Source organism: Silurus aristotelis (genome assembly GCF_946808225.1).
Source record: "Silurus aristotelis genome assembly, chromosome: 8".
NCBI classification, from domain to species: Eukaryota; Metazoa; Chordata; class Actinopteri; order Siluriformes; family Siluridae; genus Silurus; species Silurus aristotelis.
In genome coordinates this window covers 20,809,513-20,836,021 of record NC_139581.1, presented here as the reverse complement: position 1 = coordinate 20,836,021, position 26,509 = coordinate 20,809,513, and the positions used below count along the sequence as shown (strand labels likewise).

At 40.8% G+C, this 26,509-nt stretch overlaps 1 protein-coding gene and 1 long non-coding RNA gene across 3 annotated transcripts in view; both read left to right on the top strand.

The window, feature by feature from the left end:
- sik2b (salt-inducible kinase 2b) overlaps positions 1 to 17,578 on the top strand; it is a 50,720-nt gene extending 33,142 nt beyond the window's left edge. The window contains exons 7-16 of one of the 2 annotated variants that reach the window (XM_083549401.1): positions 1,436 to 1,662; positions 3,260 to 3,412; positions 3,507 to 3,665; positions 7,241 to 7,472; positions 8,211 to 8,480; positions 11,497 to 11,657; positions 13,871 to 13,972; positions 14,635 to 14,723; positions 15,106 to 17,109; positions 17,380 to 17,578. In XM_083549401.1, the coding sequence (XP_083405527.1) occupies positions 1,436 to 1,662; positions 3,260 to 3,412; positions 3,507 to 3,665; positions 7,241 to 7,472; positions 8,211 to 8,480; positions 11,497 to 11,657; positions 13,871 to 13,972; positions 14,635 to 14,723; positions 15,106 to 15,622 (1,910 nt within the window). In that variant the 3' untranslated portion in view covers positions 15,623 to 17,109; positions 17,380 to 17,578. Of the gene's footprint in view, positions 1 to 1,435; positions 1,663 to 3,259; positions 3,413 to 3,506; positions 3,666 to 7,240; positions 7,473 to 8,210; positions 8,481 to 11,496; positions 11,658 to 13,870; positions 13,973 to 14,634; positions 14,724 to 15,090; positions 17,110 to 17,379 lie in introns of both variants that reach the window. The other variant, XM_083549400.1, reaches the window with a different exon arrangement.
- Positions 17,579 to 19,206: 1,628 nt separating this feature from the next.
- Positions 19,207 to 25,193, top strand: LOC310730453. The gene is made up of 2 exons (XR_014534840.1): positions 19,207 to 21,952; positions 22,398 to 25,193. It is a non-coding gene; the product is annotated as an uncharacterized lncRNA (long non-coding RNA).
- Positions 25,194 to 26,509: the final 1,316 nt, after the last annotated feature.

Genomic DNA, 26,509 nt, shown 5'->3' with positions numbered 1-26,509 from the left:
TGTTTAGGAACTCGCGAAGAGAAGGGGAGACATACTCGAGAAAGAGCAGCACATTTTCCCGCATTAACGTCAGGTTCATGAGTCATGTGAAGTCCGACGACACACTATGTCTCTGTAACATTCACGAATGAGATAATGTACAACATACACCCAACCCACACACACACACACACACACACACACACAGCTGCTTTTCACATCTACCGCATATTCCAGAGACGGTACGTGCCGTCACTGCTTCTGTGTGCTTCCTCAGTGTACATAACGGCTACACTGCTTACTCCATGCTTCTGACTGTGCCCTTTTGCTCACTGTCCTATAAGATACTTTGTGTTCTTTTTTTTTTTTTTTTTTTTCATTTCTATCAGTCAAATGGAAGGAGAAGGAAGAGCATCAGTCACTGGTGTCTCTTTTTATTGCGCTAATAAAGTCAGCAGTGTGGATTAATTCAAGGTTTTTGTTTTTTTTTTGTTTTTTTTATAAGCCCCAGAAGTCAGGACATAAAACTGTTATTGATGCCGGACAGCTCTTATGACTCTCTCAGTTTTCTGTATAGTGGATGTGTGATTTACTACTGACAGTCATTTTGAATTTTCACAAAGAATTCCCCCCTACTGAGAAATGAATAATCGGTTTATTCCATGGGTAGTCAATAAAGTTTTTTTTTTTTTTTTTTTTTTTTTTTTTTTTTTTTAAACATGTTAGTAAAGGTATAAGGAGAAGACATGAATATTATTGGTTATATCAAAACTTTTCCGCATAATCCACACATCTACAGCCTATTAGTAACCTGTGAGCGGAAATTGTACCGATTTTATACCCCAATGCTACCGAATTCTGCCATTTGTCAGATTTGTGGATGTTGATTGCCATGTGTTGATTTCACTTTTCAACAAAAATTCAATCTGTGACTTTAAATTTCCCCTTTATATTATTGTACATCTTCTATGACTATATGCAGTCAGTTCTATAGTAACAAGGATTTGCACGACAAACACGCCACAACTTTAAAGTATAGCAGATAGGAAAAACATCATCCAGTGACCAGATCAAAGGTTCTCCGAATTTTATTTGGATTCATTGATTGATTTATTTAATTCAATTCTTTTTATTCTTTATTCACTTTAATTCAAAGAGAGGAGGAAGAAAGACCGGTGAGGGAACTACTTTTTTTCTGTAACTGTTGCAACTTGTAACTGGATTTAAATAGTTTGGAATAGTCAACAATTTGGAAGTAAAAGTCATTTTTGATTGCTAATTAGTTTGTATTATAAATCCGCTCGTCTCGTACTGGTTTATTAATCAGTTGCTCATGTAGAATTCCTGAAATTGTTTTACAAAAAGAAAACATGAATAATTATTATTACTTCAGTACAGCAGTTTCTCTGCTGCCCGTGATCTAAAATGAACTTATCTTTTCCCACCTCCTTTTTAGACTGTGAGCATCTGATCCGAAGGATGCTGGTGTTGGACCCATCCAAGCGTCTTTCGGTGGCTCAGATTAAGGAGCACAAGTGGATGGTGCTTGAGGTTCCCATACAAAGACCCCTCCTCTACCAGCAGTCCAGCTCGAACGAGGACTACGCCGGACTGGGAGTGTACAGCGAGCAGGTGCTGAGGCTCATGCACAGCCTCGGCATCGACCAGCACAAGACTGTAGAGGTGATTTAGAGGCCAGATTTGCTTTTCTGTTGCTGACCATCCATAACCATGCACGTGTTTGTCATGTTTCATTGCTCAGATTCTCTCTCAGGGTCACGTGTTGGTCAGTAGATCTATGTATTTTTTGTAAAACAAAATGCAGATTTAACCCTGAAAATTGTTCCTTTATTTTATAACCTCTAAAGTCCCAGTTTTGTGGGTGTGTGAGTGTGTGTGTATATAAGTAAGTTTTTTTTTTTAAACAACGAAGCGGCTAATTTATGCATTTTTCCTGGGTTTCACAAACTTCAAGCCAAAAAACTGAACCTAATAACATTAGCCCAATGAAATTTCCCAACGGAAACGAAAAAACGCACCTCACCTGTGTTCTGAGCTGCACGGCATCGGGAGAAAAACTTCCATCGGGTGATTTTTAAACGCACAACAATACCAAAAGATAAACTCCCGAGAGAAATAGTTGTGAAAGGAAGGAGGAAGACAGTGAACAATGACTTTCTTGGTAGGCTACTGTTTAGAAATAAGGCCGTTGTAACGCGTTGAGTCTGGGTGAAGGGAGAGCTCGCTAACTCCAGTTGCAACAGAATTCATATAAGCACAGACAGGTTTACAAAACTCCTGCTTTTTTATTTTTCTTGACAACAGCGTTGTGGGTTAGTCAAAGAAACTTAGAAATGAGCATCAGAAAATAATAAGGACATATTCCTCGGTCTTACACACACGCAGTAATAGTGGAATGTTCCTAAAGGAAGCGCAACATATTGCATTTAGTGTCTTTCGTTAAAGCCTGTGTAAAGTTAATTAGTTTCAATGTAGACACCTGCGGCTTATAGATAGTAGTCCGGAAATTACGGTAGTTTTTTTGCTAGTTTATCAGATGAGTGTGGTGGTGGTATAAGAAAAGGAACTTTGCTATGTGTTCGGTTGACTGATAATTTTTTATTATTTTTTTTATTTCTTATAACTTATTTTCTTTTTTTTACGTGTTACATTCCTTATATAGATGGAGCTTGACCAATAATGATCATTTCTGTACTCTAAATATTTTGTTAGTCTGTAAAAGTTTAGAATGTATTTTTTCCTGCTAGGTTTTGACAGTCTTGCTAAAACAGTTGAACTACAATTCCAAAAAAATTCACTCTAAACTCAATTGCACATTTACCCAGTGCCAATATTTCATTGCTAGTTTTACTGATACGTTACAGTGTGGCTGAATGAGCTTGGATGGTAACTTGGAGAGGTCCGTTTCTATTAGCATGAGCTGGCGAAGTCGGGAATTGGCTGGCGTTTGACGAGGGAAAGAGGAAGGGCACATTTCCCATTTAGAGATCAGGGCCAGTTATACCGTCTTGGACTCGCGCCCAGTGGCATTGTCCGATCCAAACACAACACTCCCAACAATAGGCTGAACGCTTCGGCTAGTGCCGGGGTCAAAGTTCTGTATTCGAGGGCCGGATTTCAGCTCAGTTTGGTTATTTTCCTGCAAAAACTCTTCAGTGGGAGTGTTGTGGAAGTGAAATCTCCAACTGGCACCTGATTTAAGCACAGAATTTGCACTAAACAAATACAAGGACGTGAGATTTCTTGCTATGTTTTGCAGTCTCTCCAGAACAAAAGCTATAACCACTTTGCTGCAATTTACTACCTGCTGGTGGAGAGACTACGAGCACACCGATCCAGTTTCCCCGTGGAGCCCCGTCTGGACGCTCGCCAGCGCAGACCCAGCACCATCGCCGATCAGACCATGGTGAAGGTAAGCCTCTCTTCACCACTCGTATTTGAAGTTGTTGTATTTTTTTTGGGCGTTTTATTTTATAAGCTCATGTTCCGTCTCTCTGTGATTCCAGTCGGGCAGCGGCGCTCCCCAGGTGAGCCTGATGCCCCAGAATGTGCATCTGCTGCGCTCGCTGGCTGTGCCTCAGGCCGGCGCTGACTCCTACGCCTACCCACAATCCTCCTGTGCGCCTGATCACAGCCTCATGGAGGAGGAGGTGGGAACTCCCAAAGTGAGTGCGGGCTGTTTTATCTCTTCATCGCACTGCGGGACAGAAACTTTCAACACTTTTGTCTAGGCTTTTATTTTAATTTTTTTCCTTCCTCCTTAAGGGCTCTTTTATCATATGTTGCAAAACACAACATGGCGCTGCTCAGTGCTCATAGTTCACCCGAGTCATTGCAGCTTGTTGGAGGCAGAAACTGAGACGCCATCAGTGTGTGTGTGTGTGTGTGTGTGTGTGGCACAGGCATCACCCAGACTCAGTTTTGGTCCGGCCATGTAGCAACTACCAGTTTTGCCAAAAATGTGCTCCAGAAGCCTTTTTGTCTTTGGTGGGTCTTTTGAAGGCTGTTTGATGTCCACTGCTTTCATCTGTCTGTCTCTCTCTCTCTCTCTCTCTCTCTCTCTCTCTCTCTCTCTCTCTCTTTCCCAACTCTTCCCTTTTTCTCGCCACTTGAGGCTAGAAGCAGGGTGAGAGATATAGAGACGTTACAATTCCCAAACCGGCCTTCAATCCACACACAGCTGCCAGACTCGCACAAGAGACACATTGCTGGCTTCGTCACACGTCGGACGTGACAGCTGACCATTCGTCCCAGCCCAGGCATCCTCCCCTGTCTTCCAATTTACACACACACACACACACACACACACACACACACACAAATACTCAGCGTGTCCATGCGACTTACCACACAAAGAGACTCTGTCTCACTCAGCAGTGGATACAAACAGACAGACACACAGAAGGTGGCCGGTGTTGTTGATTACTGCTGTTGTGTTAAAGCTTTTATGTGTAAGGAGGCGCGATCGTGTGATTTCAAGCTGCGATTCGATGTCCGTGCCGAGGAAACGTTATTCGTATTGAAGAAATAATGCGTCCTCAGTGAATATAAATACAGGTATGAAATATAGTTTGTAGTTTTTTTGCACCTTTTTTTGTGTTTTTATTTATTTTCTCAGGCTTATACCACAGTCCTGCTAAAATGCATTCAAGACCTTCCACTCGAACCCATGTGAAGCATATCTTTATGGAGATGGCTTTGTGTTCAAGGGCATTGTCAAGTATGACCAATCTAAATGTTTTTTCCCCCACCAGTACAGCTCTGATAGTAATGCACTATACAGGCAAAAGTATTGGAACACCTGACTTTTTTTAATCATATTCGGTTCTTCCCCAAACTGTTACCACGAAGTTGGTAGCATTCCGTTTTCTAGGAGACCCAAACCTGTTTCAGCATTTCAATGCCCTTGAACACAAAGCCATCTTCATGCAGATATGCTTCACATGGGTTGGAGTGGAAGGTCTTGAATGACCTGCTATAGAGCTCTGCCCTCAACCCTATTGGGAACACTGGCTGCACCCCAGGCCTCTTCACCTCATCTACATCAGTACCTGCTTTTACTGACACCCTGGTGGCTATATGAGCACAAACCTCCACAAGCACACACTATAATCTAGTGGAGCATCTTCCCAGAGGAGTGGAGGTTGTTATAACAGCAAATGGGGGTTAAATGGAATTAGGTGTTCAATTAATCTTATAGTCAGGTGTCCACAAACTTGTCTAGATTTAGATTGATTCACTTATTTTAACGCGTTCTCTGTATTGTAGCAGCAGACACATGGCCCTGTATGCCGGATGCTTCACAGATGCTTGTGATCCTGTGTGGAGACTTTTATTGCCATTTTCAGAAGAAGTTTTGTATCCCTCAGAAAGTGAAGCTGTTCTGTAGAGTTTTCGGACACAGGAGGTGTGTGTTTGTGGACATTCCACAATACAAACTGCAACTATAAATTATAAAAAAAAAAAAGAATGGTTTGTTGGCTGTGGTACCGTACAAGAGGAATCAAATATCTTCAGGGCATTTTGTTATAGTACAGTATAAACCGAATCACACTACACGCTCGTTAAAGTGGTTTAATTTTTTTGTTTTTAATCTTCAGATTATTTGTAATAAATATTGAAAGCACTAAATAACTCCTCAGACCTAACAATGAGTCCCTAATGGCAAAGAATTGCATAATTTGTCCCATGACAACGATAATGATGACTGATCACGGATACCTCATGATGCATTCGTGGAGGGCGAGAGGGAGGGTCAGTGACTCGCCCTGTACTCGTTTTCCTCATTCATGTGTTGGGTAACAGCATTCCTGACCCAGTATGCTGCAGGAAACTGTGATCAGGAATCCTACAAAGCTGCTTTCGCGCTCTCTCTCTCTCTCTCTCTCTCTCTCTCTCACTCTCTCTCTTAACCAGCTTCAGGGCTTTGGTTTCCTTGGCAACACAGCCAGATGATCCATGGCAGTTACGTGTGTGTGTGTGTGTGTGTGTGTGTGTGTGTGTGTGTGTGTGTGTGTGTGTGTGTGTGTGTGTGTGTGTGTGTGTGTGTGTGTGTGTGTGTGTGTGTGTGTGTGTGTGTGTGTGTGTGTGTGTGTGTGTGTGCACGCAAGCAAAAGATTGCATGTCTTGGTTGATTCTGGCCTGAATAGACTTCTGACTGGCCTTTCAGCCAAAACACACTTCCTGTCCCTGCATTCCAGACTTCCACCCCACCCCCACTCCCACATTCAAATAAATGGAGAGAGAGAGAGAGGGAGAGAGAGAGGGAGAGGGAGAGGGAGAGAGAGAGGGAGAGGGAGAGCGAGAAAGGAAGAAGGGCTTCCAGACATTTGTTTCCTTACTCAACCCCACAACAATGCATTAGCTCATGTCTTCCCAAATCTTCGGCTGTCAGCTCTAAACTCATAAATCCACATAAATCGTGATATGTGATTGGCCGGTGGGTGGGTGGGTGGGTGGGTGTGTGTGTGTGTGTGATGGACAAGGACTAATGGTTATAATGAGTACGTTTTAAACTAGACATTTTTACAGCGATGTGGGTGAAACATCACAACTTCCGGGTTTTCAAAAGCTACAGCTGAAGAAAATGGGTATAATTCTTTAAAACATATATATGATGCAATACAATATAAAATATTGCCTGTAGATACTAAGAAATGTTTTCGGATGCATGAAAAGTTTGTTTTGCTTTGCTGAAATTGAAGCTGAGTCAAGTAGGATAAGGCGGTAGTAGTAACGTGTAGTATTTGGTGATGTGATCCATCAAAATACTGAGCAACTCAATGAACAGTTTTGCATTTAAGCGCCCATCATTGCACACCTTAACAATGATGGAACTGCAATAAATGGACATTCGGTGCCACCCAGATCAGAATGGGTTCCATTTTGAGTCTGGTTCCTCTGAAGGTTTCTTCCTTATGCCATCTCAGGGAGTTTTTCTTTGCCACAGTCGCCACCGGCTCCCTCATTAGGAACAAACGTATAGGCACTAAACGTATAAATGCATTGATACTATTTTATGAACTTTATCTCTAAAGCTGCTTTGAGACGATTTACATTGTTAAAAACAATGAAAGGTAAACTTACAAAAAAAAATCAATGTTCATGGCTAATTAGATACATGTTCTATAAATGCAAACTGCAGCCTTTATGCTTTCTGTCATATCGCGTTTCAAGCCAAATCCATGTCGCAAATCCCATCACCAGACACTTGTTCACGTTTTAATCTCGTTGCCTTCAGGTGGACGGCTGCATGCTGGACCCTCTGCCTCCGGTGGTTGTGCGGAAATCCAGCACGTCATCCCCTAGTAACATGATGGAGACGTCTATAGATGAAGGCATCGAGACGGAGGACCCAGACGCCGAAGAAGAAGCCGCGCACGCTTTCAACGCTTACCAGACGGCCCGCTTTGGCCAGCGCAGACACACGCTGTCCGAGGTCACCAACCAACCCGGAGCGCTGAGCAGCGCAGGTCAGCTGATGTTCTGTATAACATGATTCAAATGTGGCTCTGAAGTGTCTTCTGTTTAGCCAGAATACTTGACTTTTTTATTTTTTTTACAATATGACCAAAAATGTATACAGCAGATAATGGAATAGGAAAGAATTTACTTTTGGTAGTTTACATGTAACCATAGATATAAGTATTGGGACACCCGAATGTTATTTGATTCTTGTCTGAACTGTTACCCCAAAGTGGAAGTCACACAACTGTATCGAATGTTTTTGGATGTGGTAGCATTAAATTATAACAGTAAATGGGAACTAAATGTGGACTGGAATGTTCATTAAGAGCATGCTTCAAAATAAAATAAAAAAAAAACTAATTTTAATACAAAAAACAAAAAATCCCCCACACTAATGGCGGAATATATATTTTATATTTATATTATTCTTCCCCTGGGCTCACCACCTGCAGGAGGGACCGTAAGGGACGGTGCTGTGAGGATTGGGCAGCAGTCGAAGGCGGGGGTCTGCTTAGACTGCTGCCCCCGCGACCCGAATTACGGATAAGCGGGAGAAAATGAATGAATGAATGAATGAATATTTATATTATATATATTATATATATTTTTTTTTTTAAATAATGGGATAATGTGATATGTTGTGTAATTGGAAATGGGCCAAAAGTGTTTTATTTATATTTACTCTGTAAATCCACCAGATGTTGAAGCATGGCTTTATATTGTATATTGTGAATGTTTTCTAGGGAAGCTGTTCTCATTGGGCAGCATGGACTCCGAGTACGACACGGGCTCGATGCACAGTGACCTGAGCCTGCTGGATGACGCGTCCCCCAATAACAAAGCGGTTCTAGCCAATGCTTCCATCAGCCGCGTGAATCCCCCCTTCATCAGCCGCGTGACACTGCCCAACCCGGCCATGCACATGCTGAGCTCACAGAGGAGAGAAACTCACAACCGCTCACCCGTCAGCTTCCGCGAGGGACGTCGAGCGTCCGATACCTCACTCACACAAGGTTGCCATTCCTACCTTTGTTCCCTCTTTCACTTGTTTTTACTTCTGTACACCACGGGGGAAAATATCCTGCCTTCAGGACCTCTAATACTACTCACATGTCATATATTGTAAAGCAACCCCCTTGATTTATACGTTTTCTAGATTCACACCTGATGCAGGAAACGACATCATTTCCTGCATACATTCCAGCCAGATGTGGTTCTTCCCCAAACTGACACCACAAAGTTGGAGGCACCCGATTGTATAGAATGTCTTAGGATGCAGACCCGAACCTGTTGCGACATGAGAATGCTGAGAACGCCAGCTTTATAAAGATTTAGTTTACATAAGTGGAAGTGGAAGATCTTAAATGGCCTGCTATAGAGCACTTAACACTTCTGAACACCTTCTGGATGAATTGAAATGCTGACTGCACCCCAGGCCTCTTCTCCTCACCTACATCAGTACCTGACATTACTAACACCCTTTTGGCTAAATGAGCACAAACCTTCCCAACCAAATAACATCACATGGGGATTAAATGGAATAGGATGTTGAAAATGCACATACGAATCTTATGGCCCACAAATGTTTGTGCACGCAATGTATTTTAAGAATATAAATACAACCCGCTAACGTGTCTCTTATAGTTTCTCTTATAGTTGGCCGACTTGACCATTTAAGACTTACTCATGGGTGTCTGCTGATGGGTGAAACTCCTCCCCCTTTATGTCTCTCATGTCAAGTTCCTTTGACTATTAAACACATCTTGTTGGACAGTAACTTTTACAATTCTGCTAGGAAACGATTTTACTTAAAACATGTTTACAAGGAATCTTTCATAATGTATCACCTGAAAATGTATTGTCTTCTGTGAAGCTCAAATTTCTTATATACCGTATTTTCCGGACTATAAGCTGCTACTTTTTTCCCACTCTTTGAACCCCGCGGCTTAAACAATGAAGCGGCTAATTTATGGATTTTTACGGGGTTTTTCCCGGTTTCACAAACTTCAAGACAAAAAACTGAGCCCCGTAACATTAGACCAATGAAATTGCGGAACGGGTTCAGGTGAACCAATGAAACTCTTTATATTAAATCAGATGCGCTTCCACTGAATCGGGCCGCACCACATCATAAATATGGATGATGTTCCTCTGACGTTTAACCTGCCGCTCACTCGGACTGTCAACAGGAAATGCGAATCATTCGTCATGCTGAAAACAACCGGGCATGAAAAAACACACTTCGCCTGTGTTCTGAGCTGCACGGCATCGGGAGAAAAACTTCACCGATGGTGATTTTTAAACACACGACGATGCCAAAAGAAAAACTCCCGAGAGAAATTGTTGTGAAAGGAAGGAGGAAGACCGTGAACAATGACTTTCTTGGAAGGCTACTGTTTAGATACAAGCCGTGTAACAGACTCTGTCTTTCGTTAAAGCCTGTGTAAAGTTTATTGGTTTCAGTGTAGACGGCTTATTTATGTTAAAAATATAAATCTTCGTCAAATTCAGTGGGTGCAGCTTATATATGGGTGCGCTTAATAGTCCAGAAATTACGGTATTAGTCCCCCGTTTATTGCAGTCGTTACGTGGCATAAACCGTGATTTCGTACACAACCCAACGCGTTCTTAGTCTCGTGTAAATGTATGATGCGCACACCGTACGGTATTTTAGGTTCACTTTTACTTCATTTTACAATGAATAATTAATTTTTTTTTAAAAAATTACCCTATTTCAACATAAAACTCAATAGCAAACAATTCACTACGTAGATTTTTGCCACGCTTTCGTAAAAACAACACGACGTGTTCTTTGTCTCGGGTAAATATACGATGCGCTGTAGGGTATTTTAGGTACACTTTTACTTGATTTTACAATTTTTTATATTTTTTTATTAATAAATGACCTTATTTCGACATAAAACTCAATAACAACAATGCCCTAGAAGTTTAGATTTTTTTCACGATAAATCGGGATCATTCGCGAAGCAAAATATTCGTGCGGCAAATTGAAAACCGGGATAAATCGAGGGACGACTGTACAGTCATTAAAATGTAATAGATTTGATGATGACGCATGTCCGTCGTGTTTATAGCCCTTATGCTAACATGGCGTTAAATCTCAATAAACAAACAATACAACCAGCTAACATCAGGCACGCTGAATATCAGTGTTTCTCTGTTATCTGCACCCTTCAACAAGAGTAGTGAATAATGAATAAGAAGATATTCGGGATCTTTTACCGTACGCCGTTCAAATGAAAATATTTGAATGAGCGCATGTAGGAGTGACGGCTAAACCTCATGTGCAATCGCGTGTGGATCTTTTACGACTTGCCTCAAGGACCGGTGCGCTGTTAAAAGGCAATCCAGCACTTTGTAGAGAGTAAATATTGCGTTCGTCATGAACGCTGGGAGCAGGTCTGAACTGGAGCGCCGTCGTACAGAAGGCACTTTTCAACACATGATTTGTCCGACTCAGCCCCCCACACCCCCCGAAGCCCATTCTGATCCTTATCTAAATAAAGGTGTTTAGTAGCACTTATATTCTCCTGCTTCCTCTCCTTGCCCCGCCACACCCTCCCCCTCCATTCTCCTAGATGGGTTGATGATTCATTGAGTGAATCAGAGGCAGTGCTCAAGCCTGGTCCCGTGTTGTCCCATTAAGACCGCCTGTATAATTATCCTCGATCACTTTGCCGGGCAAAAATAACCGGAGAATATATTATCGAGTGCGCGTGCTGCTTCGTTTTAAAACCGTGGAGCAGTGAACACACTCCGGAGCGGAGGCGCCGCGTGAACGCAGGACATCCTGAAATAACCCGGTTACCACTGCGACTCGGGTCACATGATCGAGCACTGACAAGTTGGCATAGGCTCGTGATCTGTACATGAAATCCTGACCTTCTGTTCTCTTTTCCAGCCCCACCTTGTAAATCAAAAATAAAGATAGTGACTCATGTGATCCGCGATGCTCGTTTTGTCTCATCTTGCCTTCCTCTCTCCCTGTTTCGTTCCCTCCGCCTTTAGGTATGGTGGCATTTCGGCAGCATCTACAAAACCTGGCTCGCGCAAAAGGCATCCTGGAGCTCAACAAGGTTTATGAGCAGATGGGCTCCGGGGAGAATCCCTCACTAGGACCGTTCAGCCCTCAGACACACCCACACAACCCTCTGGATCCCTTACTGCAGGTCAGCACTCACTCTTTTACACTTGCATTGAAAGGTTTAAGGACTCGGACGTCAGTGGTGAAGGATAATAAGCCGCTGGTATGGCTCGAGTCTTTCTCACCGTTTTCCAGCTCTCTCACTTTCTCGCTCTCCTCACACACACTTACGTAAGAGCCAAAGTAGAAGCAGCCAACTGCCGGTTGTTTACTGTCCGTCCCGAGCGCCCGGTGAATGCCGTCATTGTTGGTGTAAGAGGCTTCATACTGGAGGCCAGTGCCCACTGCTCCTAAAGCTATTCACTCCACACAGGGGTTGTTGGTTTGAGATTTTGTAGGAAATAAAAATAACAAGCAAACGTGTTTACTAATCCGACTGGGGGAAAGTCTACACGTGCGTGCCGCAACGCTTTCCCAAGGGAGGAAGGAAAGAAAGCGTCAAATCCAGGAATCCTTCAGTCAGAGGTTTTTTTTTTTTTTTTTTATGCTGATTTCTTTTAATATGCTGAATCGTACAAAAGGTTGCACAAGATCACAATGAGATAATGTTGGCTATCCACCATGATGCACAATTTATTTTAGTTTTGCTTTTTTTTTGCATGTTGATTGTGCCATAAGCACTGCTGTGTAATTATAAGGACTGTCATGCTGCCCCCAAATATCAGTTATTAGGGGTGTAACGGTATACAAATTCATGGTTTGGGACGTACCTCGGTTTTTAAGCCACGGTTTGGTTAAATTTCAAAAGAATTTAAAGTATAAAACTGTTTGTCGATTTTTTTTCATTATTTACTTTTTTTTTTTTACATCGTTTATTGTTATTACCATTTGTGAACATCAACAGTTTACATTTTTTTAAACCATTATAAAGAAAAAATCTATAATTTTTTTTAATTGAGCAATCGATTAAATAGGCACCGATCAAATTTAACGCTGTCAAAATCGACGCTTTAATAAAGCGTTATTGCATTACGTTTTTTTTTTTTATAAAATGTTAATGTGTAAATAATGCAGCATGCGTCTCTGTTTGACCATTTTAATTAAAAATAGAAAAAAATAAATACGAGGCGAAATTAAAACCTTCAACGCAACACACGTTTATTCATGACGTCCTTTCTTTACTCAGATATAAAAAAAAAAATTATTCGAATAAACTCCCCTGAAAAATCTTTTTTTTTTATCACTAAACTTTGTTTTACTGCTGCGCCAAGTCTCAAATCAAGCACCAAAATCCGGCAATTAAAACCGTCCGTGTGGAAACGTAGCGAAAGTTCCGATTGGTGTCCTGATGATTTACGTCATTTAAAACACCATCATTACTTTAAAACATTTACAAGTACATTTTGTCTTCATGCTCTATGTTGAGTCTGGTTTCACTACTAATAATAAACAAACATTTGCATAAAGCATCCATTTTTGTCCATGCCCATGTTGATTAGAGTATCAAAAACCTGAAAAGTATTAATTTAATGTACAGATAAACTGATGGAACAGATAAAAATGTGCGATAGAGTTGTTTCCGGTACGGATCGAGTAGCTACAGTGACACTGCACTCAAAGTGCGAGGGTGAGACTAAACAACCTTTCGGTCCGGCAGTTCATATGTTTATAAGGGAACTCGTATTTGAACCATGTTCCGCACCTAAAACTACTATTGCATTCGGTACACGTGTGAATTTGATACAGCGTTTTAAGTCATCGAAGATTTACTGCGGTTCTAAGTGCAGCACCCCTCGATATCTATCTATCTATCTATCTATCTATCTATCTATCTATCTATCTATCTATCTATCTATCTATCTCTCTCTCTCTCTCTCTCTCTCTCTCTCTCTCTCTCTCTCTCTCTCTCTCTCTCTCTCTCTGTCTCTCTCTCTCTCTCTCTCTCTCTCTCTTTCTCTCTCTATACCTACCTACCTACCTACCTACCTACCTAGACAGACAGACAGACAGACAGACAGACTCATGTGAAAGTTTAAAGGGAGCACTTTTACCTTCTGTATCTCTACTTTTACTCAAGTACGAGTTGTTATAATAATATAATCAGTGGCATCCTGATGAGGATCCCTTTTGAGTTCAAGGTTTCTTTCTCCTGTCGTCTCAGGAAGGTTTGCGTGTAATTTTACATCCCAATTCCTGTGAATCCGCTGTGTCACATATGCTGAGGTATGCAAATAGAACTGAACTGAATTAAATGTGTGTGTGTGTGTGTGTGTGTGTGTTTTGTGTGTATGGATGCAGGGAGGTGGATGTCATCAGCATGACATGGCGTTGTACTCAGGTGGCCCTTCAATGTCTAGGAGACAGAGTCTGGAGCCACAATATCCCTCACACAGGATACCGGTAATGCTGCAATATTTTACCACCATATGGACAATTTTTTATTGTGGGTTTTTTTTGTTTGTTTTGTTTTTTTCTCCCCCCAAAGTAATTTCCTGTTCGAGACAAACCGAAAACCTGTTTTGTTTTGTCTTTATTAGTGTGTAATAAAAGCTTAAAGGCATTTCTTGAACTAATATACATGGCTATGTAATGCAGATCTTACCACAGATGTTCATATATCAGGTTTTCCTCAGTAAAAAAGTAAGCAATTTTCTTTTTATAGGGTCACGATAAATCATTGTGACTGGTCTATTGCGTAGTCTATCGAAACACACGTTTTTATACACTCGTCCTCACACGTTCAGTTGCATCCATTGGCAGTTTAAAAGAGCTTATAAGCCTACACACATGTTTCAATAAGGTGGGAAACCAGAGACCCAGAGAAGAACCCTGAGATCATGCAATACTCCACATGGAGAGTAAGCTGTGTTCAGAACCGAGCCAATGTAATGCAGTAAACCTGTAATTAATGCTTCAAAAACTGTTTTGTACAAATAGGCTTTTTTTTGTTCTTTTCTCAACACAGTCTAAATACTTATTTATACATTACATATTAATTTGATATATAAAAAATAAAAATAATAATAAAAATGGTTCCTCTAAAGCTTCTCGCTCCTCAACAGAAAGCGAACCTGATGGCAAGCCCCGGGAGCTGCCATATGTTCTGTAAAGAGACGCCTCGCAGCCTGGAACAGCAGCTGGCCGAGCACAGGTATGCACACTTTTCCACTTCAATCATGCATTTGGTGCGTTAGACCACTTTCTCTGGAACATTCATGCAATTAATTGGTGTTCAACCGAATCGTGAGGCAGCAGCCGAATGAATAAAATTGTGCACAAAAACCAGATCACCAGGCTTTTTTTCAGTTTCGAGTCGAGTGTAGCAACAGATTAAGTGTCGATGGCCATCGTGAGATCATCACAGATGTAAAGAGTGGTTGTTTTGATCTACTAAAGCCTTCCAGGCTGGACATTCTCTATGACCCTCTATTTTTTTTTTTACTTCGAATTGCATGAATGATCAGGTGTACACATGTTGCTAACAGACTGGTGAGTGAGTGTATAATAAAGTCTAATAGTCTGTGTCCCCCCAGGTTGCAGCAGAAGAGACTGTATCTTCAGAAGCAGTCTCAAATGCAGGCATATTTTAACCAGATGCACATAGTGGACGGGTCGTATGCATCTTGCACACCAATAAGCCACCAGGACTCTCAGGCTCAGAGCTCGATATCACACCAGCAGCTAAATACACAGCCTTATAATCCCATGATGGAGCCTGGCAGCGACGCCCTGACATATGATCCCTACCTGTGTCATTACCCCCACCTGCAGCACTCCGCTCTTGCCCCTGGTATACCCACCCAGCTGCAGAGTCAGCAGCCCTACAGCTTCCAATCGCATGAGCCAGGCCTTTGCCAGCTGGGTGAGGTTCTGTATCAGAAACCCCACGAACCCCCGCTAGAACCCGGTCAGCCTCCTCCTCTATGCGCAGAAGCAGGGGTGCCAAATCCAGTACCGGGATACGAAGGCCTCAAGGTGGCGGACGCTTTTGCAGACAGTGAGATGATGGAGACGGTGGACTCGCAGCATGGCTTCGTGCTGGTCAAGTAGACCCAATCGATTGCGAGCGGTACACAGTATTACCTGATGATTTTGGAGAATGGAGAAAAAAGGATCAAGGTGACCAAGTAAAAAAATTGAACTTTTCCGGTCGTTATTCTTTCGTTTTTTTTCCAACCTGAATCCTTCCAGAACTCCGCGGCGTCCACCCAAGAAAAAAGTGATGGGAGCTGGAAGCTGGTGGAACTGTGAAGGCTCTCTCGTTATCCTGGACTGACGGACGGCCACGTGGGAGGTTTTATGTAGCGATACCCGGCAGAGATACACCGAGTGAAGCCCGGGCGAGAACTCCAGCCATGTTTGGTATTGACATAGAACCGTTTCGCTCTCGTCACCTTTTTAGTTTTGTGGACCGTCTAAGAGGACGAAACCCGATACGCACGCTTGAAAAGTGCAGTGTTAGAACTCCTACAGCAATACCGAAGCAATAGAATCATGCTGGATCGAACAAAGCCATACTTCGGGGGAACAAGGGTGCAGTTCAGACATTGGGTCGGCAAGTTAAACGACTCGCCCGGTGTCGCAGCACGCTTTTGGTTTCATCCTGCGATCCGTCAGTAGACGTTCTATGTATCCTGTAGTATCATTACTTGCTGGTAGCAACGGCGCAAAAATGAACTCGCCACTGTTTCATTACAGCAAAGATGCAACAGCAGATGAATCACAAGATATCCTTCTTATGCTGTCGATTAACAGGGAGGAGCCGCAGGACGTTACCTTCTGGCTATGAGCGCAGTGTTTTCCATTGAACTCCTCCATTTGCGATCGACACTACACGGAGATCAGAAGGACGGTGTTTGTAGAAAAGGTTTCAGTGGAAAATTGTAGTCATTTAACACTGGATTGTGGCCAACAGATCATTCATTCTGTTTTTTCAGCACTCAGCAAATCTACTTGAATAGGATACGTAATTACCGCAATCTGTTATATAGGAAAAAGAAGAAGAACTGTTCTTTCCATCATGATCATGAAGCACTTTTTTTGTGATTTTTGTGGGGGGGGGTTCCCTCCCAAGGAAGCAAAAGGAAATGTAGCGAATGTGGATGTAGCAGTCCAACCTGCTCGTTTAGTCCTGTCAACCAAAACGCAATAGACTTCCAATCCCGCTCTAGCCAGGAATCTGACGCTTCACTCAGTGCTTCGTTGTACGCTTTGTGTATGAATTAGAGGCAATGGCGCCGTTGAAGAGCTTTCATGACAATAAGGATTCCTTTTTAGCGCTTTAGTGTTCGGTGTGCCTATTTCTTTATTATTATAAAATTGAGAATTTAAATTTTTTTTTTGCAGGTCTGGTAGAAATAAAAGGATTTAAATAGAACCATTTTTTTTTTTTTTTTTTTTAAAGGTACAAAAAAAAATTCAATAAAAAAAAATTTATAATAAAAATACAAAGTCCCCTAAGTTTCCCTCTACAAGGCCACCCTGTGAAAGTTTTGGCGCTTTTTTTGTTATTAGACAGTGATTTTATTTGTCAATCAGTATACACATTGGGGGCGGTCCCCTGGTGGTCTAGTGGTTAAGATGCAGCACTCCCAGCGCTGCGACCCGGGTTCGATTCCCGGTCAGGGAACCATCCCCGGTCAGGGAACCATCCCCAGCCACTCTTAGTGCCGGTCCCAAGCCCGGATAAATTGGGGAGGGTTGCGTTAGGAAGGGCATCCAGCGTAAAACATGTGCCAAATCAAACGTGCGGAGGATCCGCTGTGGCGACCCCTAACGGGAGAAGCCGAAAAGAAAGTTTAGTTTAGTATACACATTGGGGGGGGCAGAATTAAAGAGCAATATTTGTTATGAATAATTATTAAAGAAATATAAATGTGTTACAGTATCTTAATCACATTTTTCCAAGTACCATATACCATTCTTTAGAGATCCAGCTCTACATCGTTGTGACCACACATAAGCTAACTTGCGGCTGAGATTAAAAAGAAAAAAGTTTGTGAACAAGTGTTGTGTGTGTTTAAATATTAAAGCGCGATCCGACGATCCAAAGATGAGTCTGGGAACGATTTTTAAATTCGCTCATTCGTCAGGCAAAGGAATTAGATCTCCATTATTTAGCTTCATTGATGCTTCTTTAATGCATCTTTTCGAAATGATTTTATTTGAAGGACCATGCGGGCAGTACGTTTTGGAGACGAGGTGAGAGAGGAGCGATTGAGATGGTTGGGTCATGAGGAAGAGGAAGTCCAAGGAGAGGAGGTTTATGGATGTGATGAGGGAAGACATGCAGGTAGTTGAACTTTTAATACTTCAGTCAAAAGCAAGTACTTGGGCTCAGTTAGAACTGTAAAGGGAGTCTGCAGTTATATTGAAGTGGTAGATGAGTGGGCCACCAGTGTGAGGGTTTAAATCCCCTCACAATAGGACAGGTTTTTTTTTTTTCCCTATACCCAATTTGTTTTATATTTTAGGTTAAACCATATTGTCTTTGTCTAACCTTTAGTTACTACTAATTCCCGGATAATAAACAAACTACTGTTTAAGCCACTGTTACCGTAAGCACGATTGAATGAATCTAGTAAATGCAATGCTAAAACAAAAAAAAACAATCCAGTACACTCCCATGTTATAGTTTTTCTCAGTTGCTTTGGAGCGTTTCTCAGATCAGATATGAAATTCTCAAACGACTCGATTGTGTACGATTGTCTGCTGTTTCCTACATTATTAAATGTCTTGTCATGTTGATGGAAAGATATTATACTGGTTCTCACCTGAATATTCTTAACCCCTAAAACATCCAGGCATTCATTTAGTGCATAAGCTGTTGAATGGTTAAACCAGTTTTTAATAATCTGTCGAGTTTAAACTTTTTTGTAAATGTGTCTTGAATCGATGAATCGTGCAGATTTCACAAACGAAGGGCGAGTGTACGGAGTCGGATCGACCGCTGATCAACTAGTTCTCTAATACGGGTAAAAGGCGAATCTTGTGAACCTTCAATCGACGAGTACATACGACCTGAACAAAACGCCCAATTACAGTGTCTGAAAATGGATGAACAACCAGGAAACGAACGAATGAACACCAGCGCAGTAGAGGAAAGGTGCGACTCCTGTATGGTTTCTTGCAAACCAACATTCCACAAAGAGTAATGTGTACATTTGCGCTGTTCAAAATTAGATTTTCAGTCGACGAAATCCAAACTGTAGTTTCCATCAGAAAATACCGGAAGCGCGCGGTCATACCTACGACGTGACGAAACATTCTGACCATCTTGTTTTTACACAATAACAGGAGGACACGTCATTCCGATGCCGTCAATTTGTTTGTTGTCGAAAAAAATAACTTTCGAGAGATGAACTGAGGATTTTGAGGAAAGTACGGGTTTTGCTTCAGAAATGCAATAATCCCCCGTTTAACGCGGCGGTTACTTCCAAAACCGGAATGCCACCCCAAAAATGCTTTTTTTTTTTTTTATTGTTTAAGCTGTAAATCATCCCCCCACACACTTTAAACACATAGAAAACTTTTGCAAGAATATAGCGAGATGAATGTTGTGTAAAAATATTGTGTAAAAAAAAGTATATGTATGTATGTATGTGGATAGATAGATAGATAGATAGATAGATAGATAGATAGATAGATAGATAGATAGATAGATAGATAGATAGATAGATAGATAGATAGATATACTGTACAGTATACAGTTGCAGTAGCCTATGCGTAGATTCTCTGCTTGTTTATAAGTTGACGTGTGTATGACGTCAAAAAAAGCGGCCAAGTTAGTTTACTTTCTTGACTGTATTAATTTACTTCATTTTATAATTCATAATTATACCTGTATTAATAAACGTCATTATTTCAACATAAAACTCCATAAAAACGCTTCTCTGTAAGTTACTTGGTCTACCGTGCTTCCGCCATAACCAAACTAAGAAGTTATGTGGAAAACGCAATTCCGCGATAAACCGGGGGGCGCCAGATTCGAACCGCGGTAAAGCGGGGGGAAATGTTAAGGATGATCAGAGAAATGCTCCATAGCAACTGAAACAAACTGTTGGCGCTCAAGTTCAAGCAGACCACCAATGTTAGGGTTTTAAATCTCCACACAACAGGGCGATTTTTCACATTGTGGCTGGTCCCTGCTCACTTACACAGTCTGATATATTTAGTTTGAACCATCCTGCTCTATTTGTTTAACATTTAGTTGGTTGTAATTCACAAATGATAAACTAACCACTCTGACCCCGACTACGATTGAATAAATCTTGCTAAAAAGCCGGTACACTCCCATGTTAATGAACATCTTTCTTTGTTTTGTTTTGTTTTGTTTTTTTTTGGGGGGGGGGGGGTGTTTCCCTCAGCAACTCTTGACTGCTAGTGTAAAAAAAAATAAAAAAATAAAAACCAAGCCACTCCTGCAGCTCTTGTTTCTATTCCACAGGGTCCCTGATCTATTTCACAAATCACAACATCAATCCAGCATGAATTCATCGGGACGTTCAGAAATGATGGCAAAGGTTTTAGTGCATTACTGAGATAGTCAGTGAGCAGTGAGGCAAAAGTCACATCTCTGGGCTGTGTTCCAGATGAGCCCCCCCCCCCCCCCCCCAAAAAAAAAAAGAAAGAAAACACAAACCGAAGATGAGAAACATGTTATTCGTTGTCTTTTTATTGCCTTTATTTTGAACATCTTGCACTCTGAGGTCAAATCGATGTTCAGTAGCGCTGAAGCGAGTGCTTCTGTACCGGCGAATACATCGAGATTTTTGAGCTCATGTTTGTACTGCGTGTCTTCGCGAGTCCTCGTGAGAACGGTTTGATATGTTGTCCTGCCTGTGAGCAGAACTGTGCGAAAGTCCTAAGAGGTCATGGATTCCAAGTTTGTTTTTTTCTTTCTTTGTTTTCTCATTATTGCAACCTAATTTTCTTGTGATCTCGACATTAGAAAGATGTTTTCCCGATTTCGTTTTCTCCACGCGCCTGTCGATGTTTCTGCGTCTAGAACGTTCCTCGTGATCAGTAGTTAAGAACTTGCTCTTATGTCGCCCACACCCAAAAATTTAAGCACCGATCACGAGGAAACAATGTTTGTCAAGATCGCAGGAAAATCAAGTCGTGATCACGAGAAAACGAGAAAGAAATATAATTCTGCCATAGAACTGTAACTGTTTACTCCTGGAGTACTGAGGTCTCAGCGCGGTTATTGAGGCACCGATCAACGTTTTAAAGGTGTTTGTTTACTCAAGATTTGACTCTTGGAAGAGAGGGACTAGTTTTCCAATGAAAAGATTCATGAATTAATCACCTCTTATATATGAGGAAACATTTCGATCTGGATGGGCATGGGCTCTTCTAGGACTTGCTGAATGAAAGTTGAAACTGATTGAAATAGACAATGTCCTTTATAGCCCGGTTGCCAGATCTCGACCCACTGAACAGTTATGGGAGAGTTCATTTGGAATAAAACATGGAAATTGCTGCCTATGGTCATTCCACATACACAAACACATGACAAAGAAAAGCACATTACGCCTTGGTAATGCAAAGCTCCAACGATGATTCATTCAAATGTTCATCTATAATAAGGTTTATCACTGGCATGGTTACGGCGGAATAACTGGACTGAATTAAGGTGAGTCCAGGGTTTATTTTGGGTGCATACAACACTGGACCAACACTGGCAAAGAAGCACTAGGGATATGCGATACCAATCTTTTTTTTATTATTGCCGATATCGATACTTCTATGAAATATGTATAAAACATTTTAAGAATTTTTTTTTTTTTTTTAAGTCCAGTTGAAATATTTATACTCTAATGCAGTGTAATATTCTGTCCCACATGTAATACTGTAATATCTTCATATCTGAAACAACCTGTATGGTATAAAGTACCAGCTTTATATATATTTTGGTTCAGCGGAAGAAGATATAGTTCCCGCCGACGTTCTTATTTAAATATTATAAATATTTATATACTATACGGCATGAAAATATTAAAATAGTCTAAAATATATTCTAATTAACATGCGTGGCCAGGTCGATTTACTCTACATACGTTTGGCAAGAAGCACTTTTTGCAATCCGATTAACAATAGACATAGACCCAAAGCAGTTTTACAGAAATAAATAGAAATTACGAATATACAGAGTCAAAAACTAGTCCCTATCACTTTATCCCTGAGGATCAAGCTGGTGGTGACAAGGGCATACAAAAACTCCCTGAATTTGTACAAGAAAGAAACCTTTCCCATCCAAATCTGGGTGAAACCAAATGTCCATTCGTTACAGTTCCATTATTATGTATGTAGGTGTATGGTAATTTTATGGTAATTGTAATCCTAAGCCATTGTAGCAGTGTGTTCAAAATAAATACAGTCAAAATCCATTGTCGTAGTTCTTGAGTAACCTCCTCATCGATCTTCAGGCTGTTCATGTGCAATCATTCTAATGATCTTGAATTGAAGATCCTCCCAGAGGCAGAGCATCAGGACGAATAACGAGGGTCCTGAACGAAGAACCCCGTAACGACCCTGCCAATGAAATCTGGGCCCACATTCACACCAATCTTTACCGACTAAACGATTGGCATTGGGCGGTAAGTGGATTTAAAGGCGGCTGGAATTTTAGTGGCTCGCTCATTAGAGACAATCTTACAACTATAAAGAACAAGTTTCTTTATTACAGAATTATCTGTGTAAAGCTGCATTGAGACAATGTCCATTATTCAAAGCTGGACTGAATAGTGGCCCAACATTGCCCCAGCTGTATGTATTCGGGGGGAAGAAAAAGCCTGGCAGAATTGTTTATTTGAAACCTCAGCCACTGTTCTGTAGGTAACAGTGAAGTTGTGATCTCCCTTGAGCTTTCATCTTGCTTGATGTGCTCAGCGATCAGCACTGCGGGGGTTCAATAACTACAACCGTTGTTCCCAAAACAAATCACTTGCAGCCCAATGAATAGCCTCCACCCCCCAGGCCCAAGCTATTCCTGGCTACTCCAGTGGCACCCAGTGGTATATTCTAATTAAACAAGCAAATGATCTTGAATCCGAAGAGCCTTATAGAAATTTTGGTGCCGTTCATTAACACTACTCTGATTTAACGTCCCACTGAGTCCCAACTGCACCATGTCCAAAGCAGCATTTCACTATACGAAGTATTTAACACAAGCACGATTCCATTTGCTGGTTTACATGCTTAAGCTGCAAGAAGCTTTATCTCTCTGTCTTTCTCTCTCTGTCCCTCATCGACCTCCACACGCCATTCTCCAGCCACACCGGTAATTAATCTTACATCAGCTGTCTCACCATGGCAACAGGCCAGCATGTAACCAAACCAGCTGGCACACTTTTACCATGGCACGAAAGAAGCCTGTCAGCCGGATCGTGCCAGCTGTACGACGAGATGAGCTCCAAACCTTAATGTCAACCTCAAAGAAATAGGAAAGGATATGACATCACCGGGATGAACTCTATGTAAAAGCCAATTGAATGAGAGTTTCAGAAAGGAATAAGTGATGGGAGGTGGCATGTCCATGTTACAAGACGCTTGGGACAGGGGGAAGCTGGGAAACGTTGGAATGTGTAGACAGAACTGTCTTTATTGCATCAGATTAATGACAGGAAGGAGGGAGAAACCTGGATAAATACATTGTCCTGTCATTTATCATACTGTGAGCAGCAAAGAGAGACAATTCCAAAGAGAGTTAACATTCTGGCACAATAAATGGTTGTCCAATCAATCCTTAGACGCATCCTTCAGCGTTCATGAAGATTTAACATCAAAACATAAGATTTTATCACGACACAGTCCACAACTAGCACAATGCGGAAAGGGTGAATAACCGTGTGACACAAAGTGGAGCGTCGCTGCTCTTCCAAGTGCATTAAACTGGTATAATGCTGAGTTAACCATCGATCAAGTGCTTCAATCATGATTATTTCCATGGATGGATAAAAAAAAAAACAAAGGTTCATTTTGTAGGTTATTTTGCATATTAGGGCATAAAAGTTAATGCGATTCATCGATTAAAAAGTGTGCATTGAACACAAGTTGGCATTTGTATAGCAATGCATCGTTTACATATTTGCATCAGTAAAGCTGATGGATATATAAATAGTATATGTGCAATTCTTATATGATTTCTCTTCATTCAATTGTTTCTCGAGCGTGTTCTCTCAGCACCACTGTGAATCACTGTTGTGAGTATGACGCGTCAACACTATGGAGAGTTCATAGAATAGAGATTAACATGGCAGAGGTAGAGCTGCATCTTCCTGGAGACAGAACAGGAAAAGACAATCTTTTTTTGGGGGTGTGTTTGTGGAAGGGCCATGCGTTAGAAGTCAGAAGGCGCTTAAGTAAATCTACGATTTGCTGTCTGTCTGAACCGAAGAAAATAAAAGCGAACTTTCTGTACCATATTAAATCTATTCTAAATCTAAAATTTATTCCGTTGTATCCTATTGCATTGGATCACAAAAAAAAACGGATCACACTGCACTGTAATAGGGGGTGACTCGTATCGTAGGCTATGCTATTTGTTAAAACTCATTCAAATACATCGTGTGTTTGTGTAAGATTCGAATCTCGAACTAGAATCTACTAAATAATAAGGCTGTTTATGTTCAAATCTTGTGTTAACATTTAATCTTTTCTCCAGTTATTCAAATTCCTCTTCAGCCCTGGGACATTTACCACAATCACCATAATCAGTGCCACGACACAATCGTTTATCTCATGCGACTGCATCTTCATGTTACTATAATTACAGTTGCTCATTATGATTATTAATTATTAATATATAACAGTGATTAAACTGACCTTGTTCAGCGGGTTAAACACACCGTTCAGCCAATCAGAATTGAGCATTCATGCAGACCATGGTATAAGAAAGAAAGCATTATAAATCAAAGTTTTGCCACAACTATTGCGACCGTGTCACACTTCAGCAAGCACAATATTATTCAGAGGCACCTAATCCCAATACGCTTGCAGTCGACACCAAGACCTTCTTGCCCAAAATACTTGGACATATTTACCCTTTAATACAGGACATATCCTAGTTTTTCTTTTTTCTTTTCACCAAAACCAATTCATTCTTATTGTAAGGTTATTCAACAGGAACCAACTGGATCTGCATTGCTTTTCTATCCAACATCAGCAAGGTTTTAAACGTCTGAAAATAGTGACTGGCTGAACATTCCCAGTAGACACGTTAGTGGGGAGGCAGTGACCTTCTCCTTGCATATAATAGATCATTTCTCACAAACATTATACCAAAACACAGTGCAATAAATGAGTATTCCCAAAAGCACAGCAAGAAAAAGGGCCGGTACTTGTATGGTATTCGGAACACTGGGGGAGAGAGGGAGAGAGAGCTGTTAATCTTTCTCTATTTATTTGGTGATCTGGTATGAAGTCAGTATACAATAGCAAACTGCATTTCTGACTATGTGTCACATCTTGATATGTTTAATGGCAGTCTAATAACATTCCTCCCAGAAATTTTGTCATGGTCATATTTCACGTTCCTGCTCCATCCGCTTCGCAAAAGATCAGATCATTTGCTTAATGTTGATATATCGTAGAATAAAATCCGAGTTCTAAAAAAAAATATTAGAAAAATATTTTAAAAGGAGAGAGAGAAAGATGTGTCTCAACTAAATAAAGCGGTTGTTCTTTATATTTATTGTGTATACACATACATCAGTCTTCAGTAATTTATATATTATTTTTTATATATAAAATATATAAATTTTTTACTGCTCAAAAAAAAAAAATTTTAATCTTGTGCTTTGGCCTATTTATATAAAAAAAAAAAAAAATCACCATATTCACAAAATCGGTTACGTCACTCAAAAATGTTAATTATCTTTTACCGAGGAAGACAATCTGAATGAGCTCAAATGAAAATTTTGCGAAACATTAAAAAAAAAAAAGGCGTCAAAACTTATCTTCAACTGCTTAAAAAAGTCTGAGGAAATTTATACTTAACCTGTAGTTTATCAAACGTCATCAGACGTTTGTTAAATAGATCATATGTCCTGTAAATACCTGCATGAGCCCAGACTTTTGCAAGCCATACTGGTGTCATGGAAATTTAAATTGCCAGTCAGCGTAGCTAGGATGCTTATGGAACTGTTTCCATAAGACCTTTGATCCATGACTAACAAAATTTTTTTTATAATTATTATTCCTCTTATACCACAGTAATTTAACCAGCGAGTACAATTGACTACTTTTCAAGGCGGCTTTGCTGATCATTGCTCGGAAAGTTTCTAAATTCTTTTTAAATTCAAATGAATGAATAAAAATCTCACTTGATTTCAGTAAAGTCCACGGTATGATAATGCAGCAAGGTGAAGTTCTCTCCTCGAAATATTTTGATCAGAAAAAAGGAAGAGGTTGGAAAATGCTGTACTTTTTTGGGTAGCTATGATTGTAATAGCTTTGTGTATAAACAGTGACACCCTATATATGTGACGATGCACACCGAAGATCACTTTCACCTCTTTGCTAGCAGATATAGATGTACATCTAGCACTCGTAATCAGTGCGTAATGCTGCAGTATACAGAAACATCTGAAAAGAAAAAAAATGCAGACAGGAAGCAGAAGGCCACACTGCTGCTTTTGAAATGGCGAGTCGTTTAAAAACACAGGAACTCTTTCCACACTCCTACACAACTTGCACTTAGGCTTCACCAGTGCACAGATGTTACAACATACAATTTCTAGTAACTGAAAATGTCAGCTTTCGTAAAAGAAAGTTAGAAATCCGATCGGTGCAGGCCGTGACGAAATTCACTGACGTTAAAATCCTTCACTGTAACAGTATCAGGATAACAAGCGCATAACCGTCAATCGATCTTTAACAAGAATATTGAATATCAAATCAGCGACGTGAATGTTGGCAAGAGATCATTCAAGT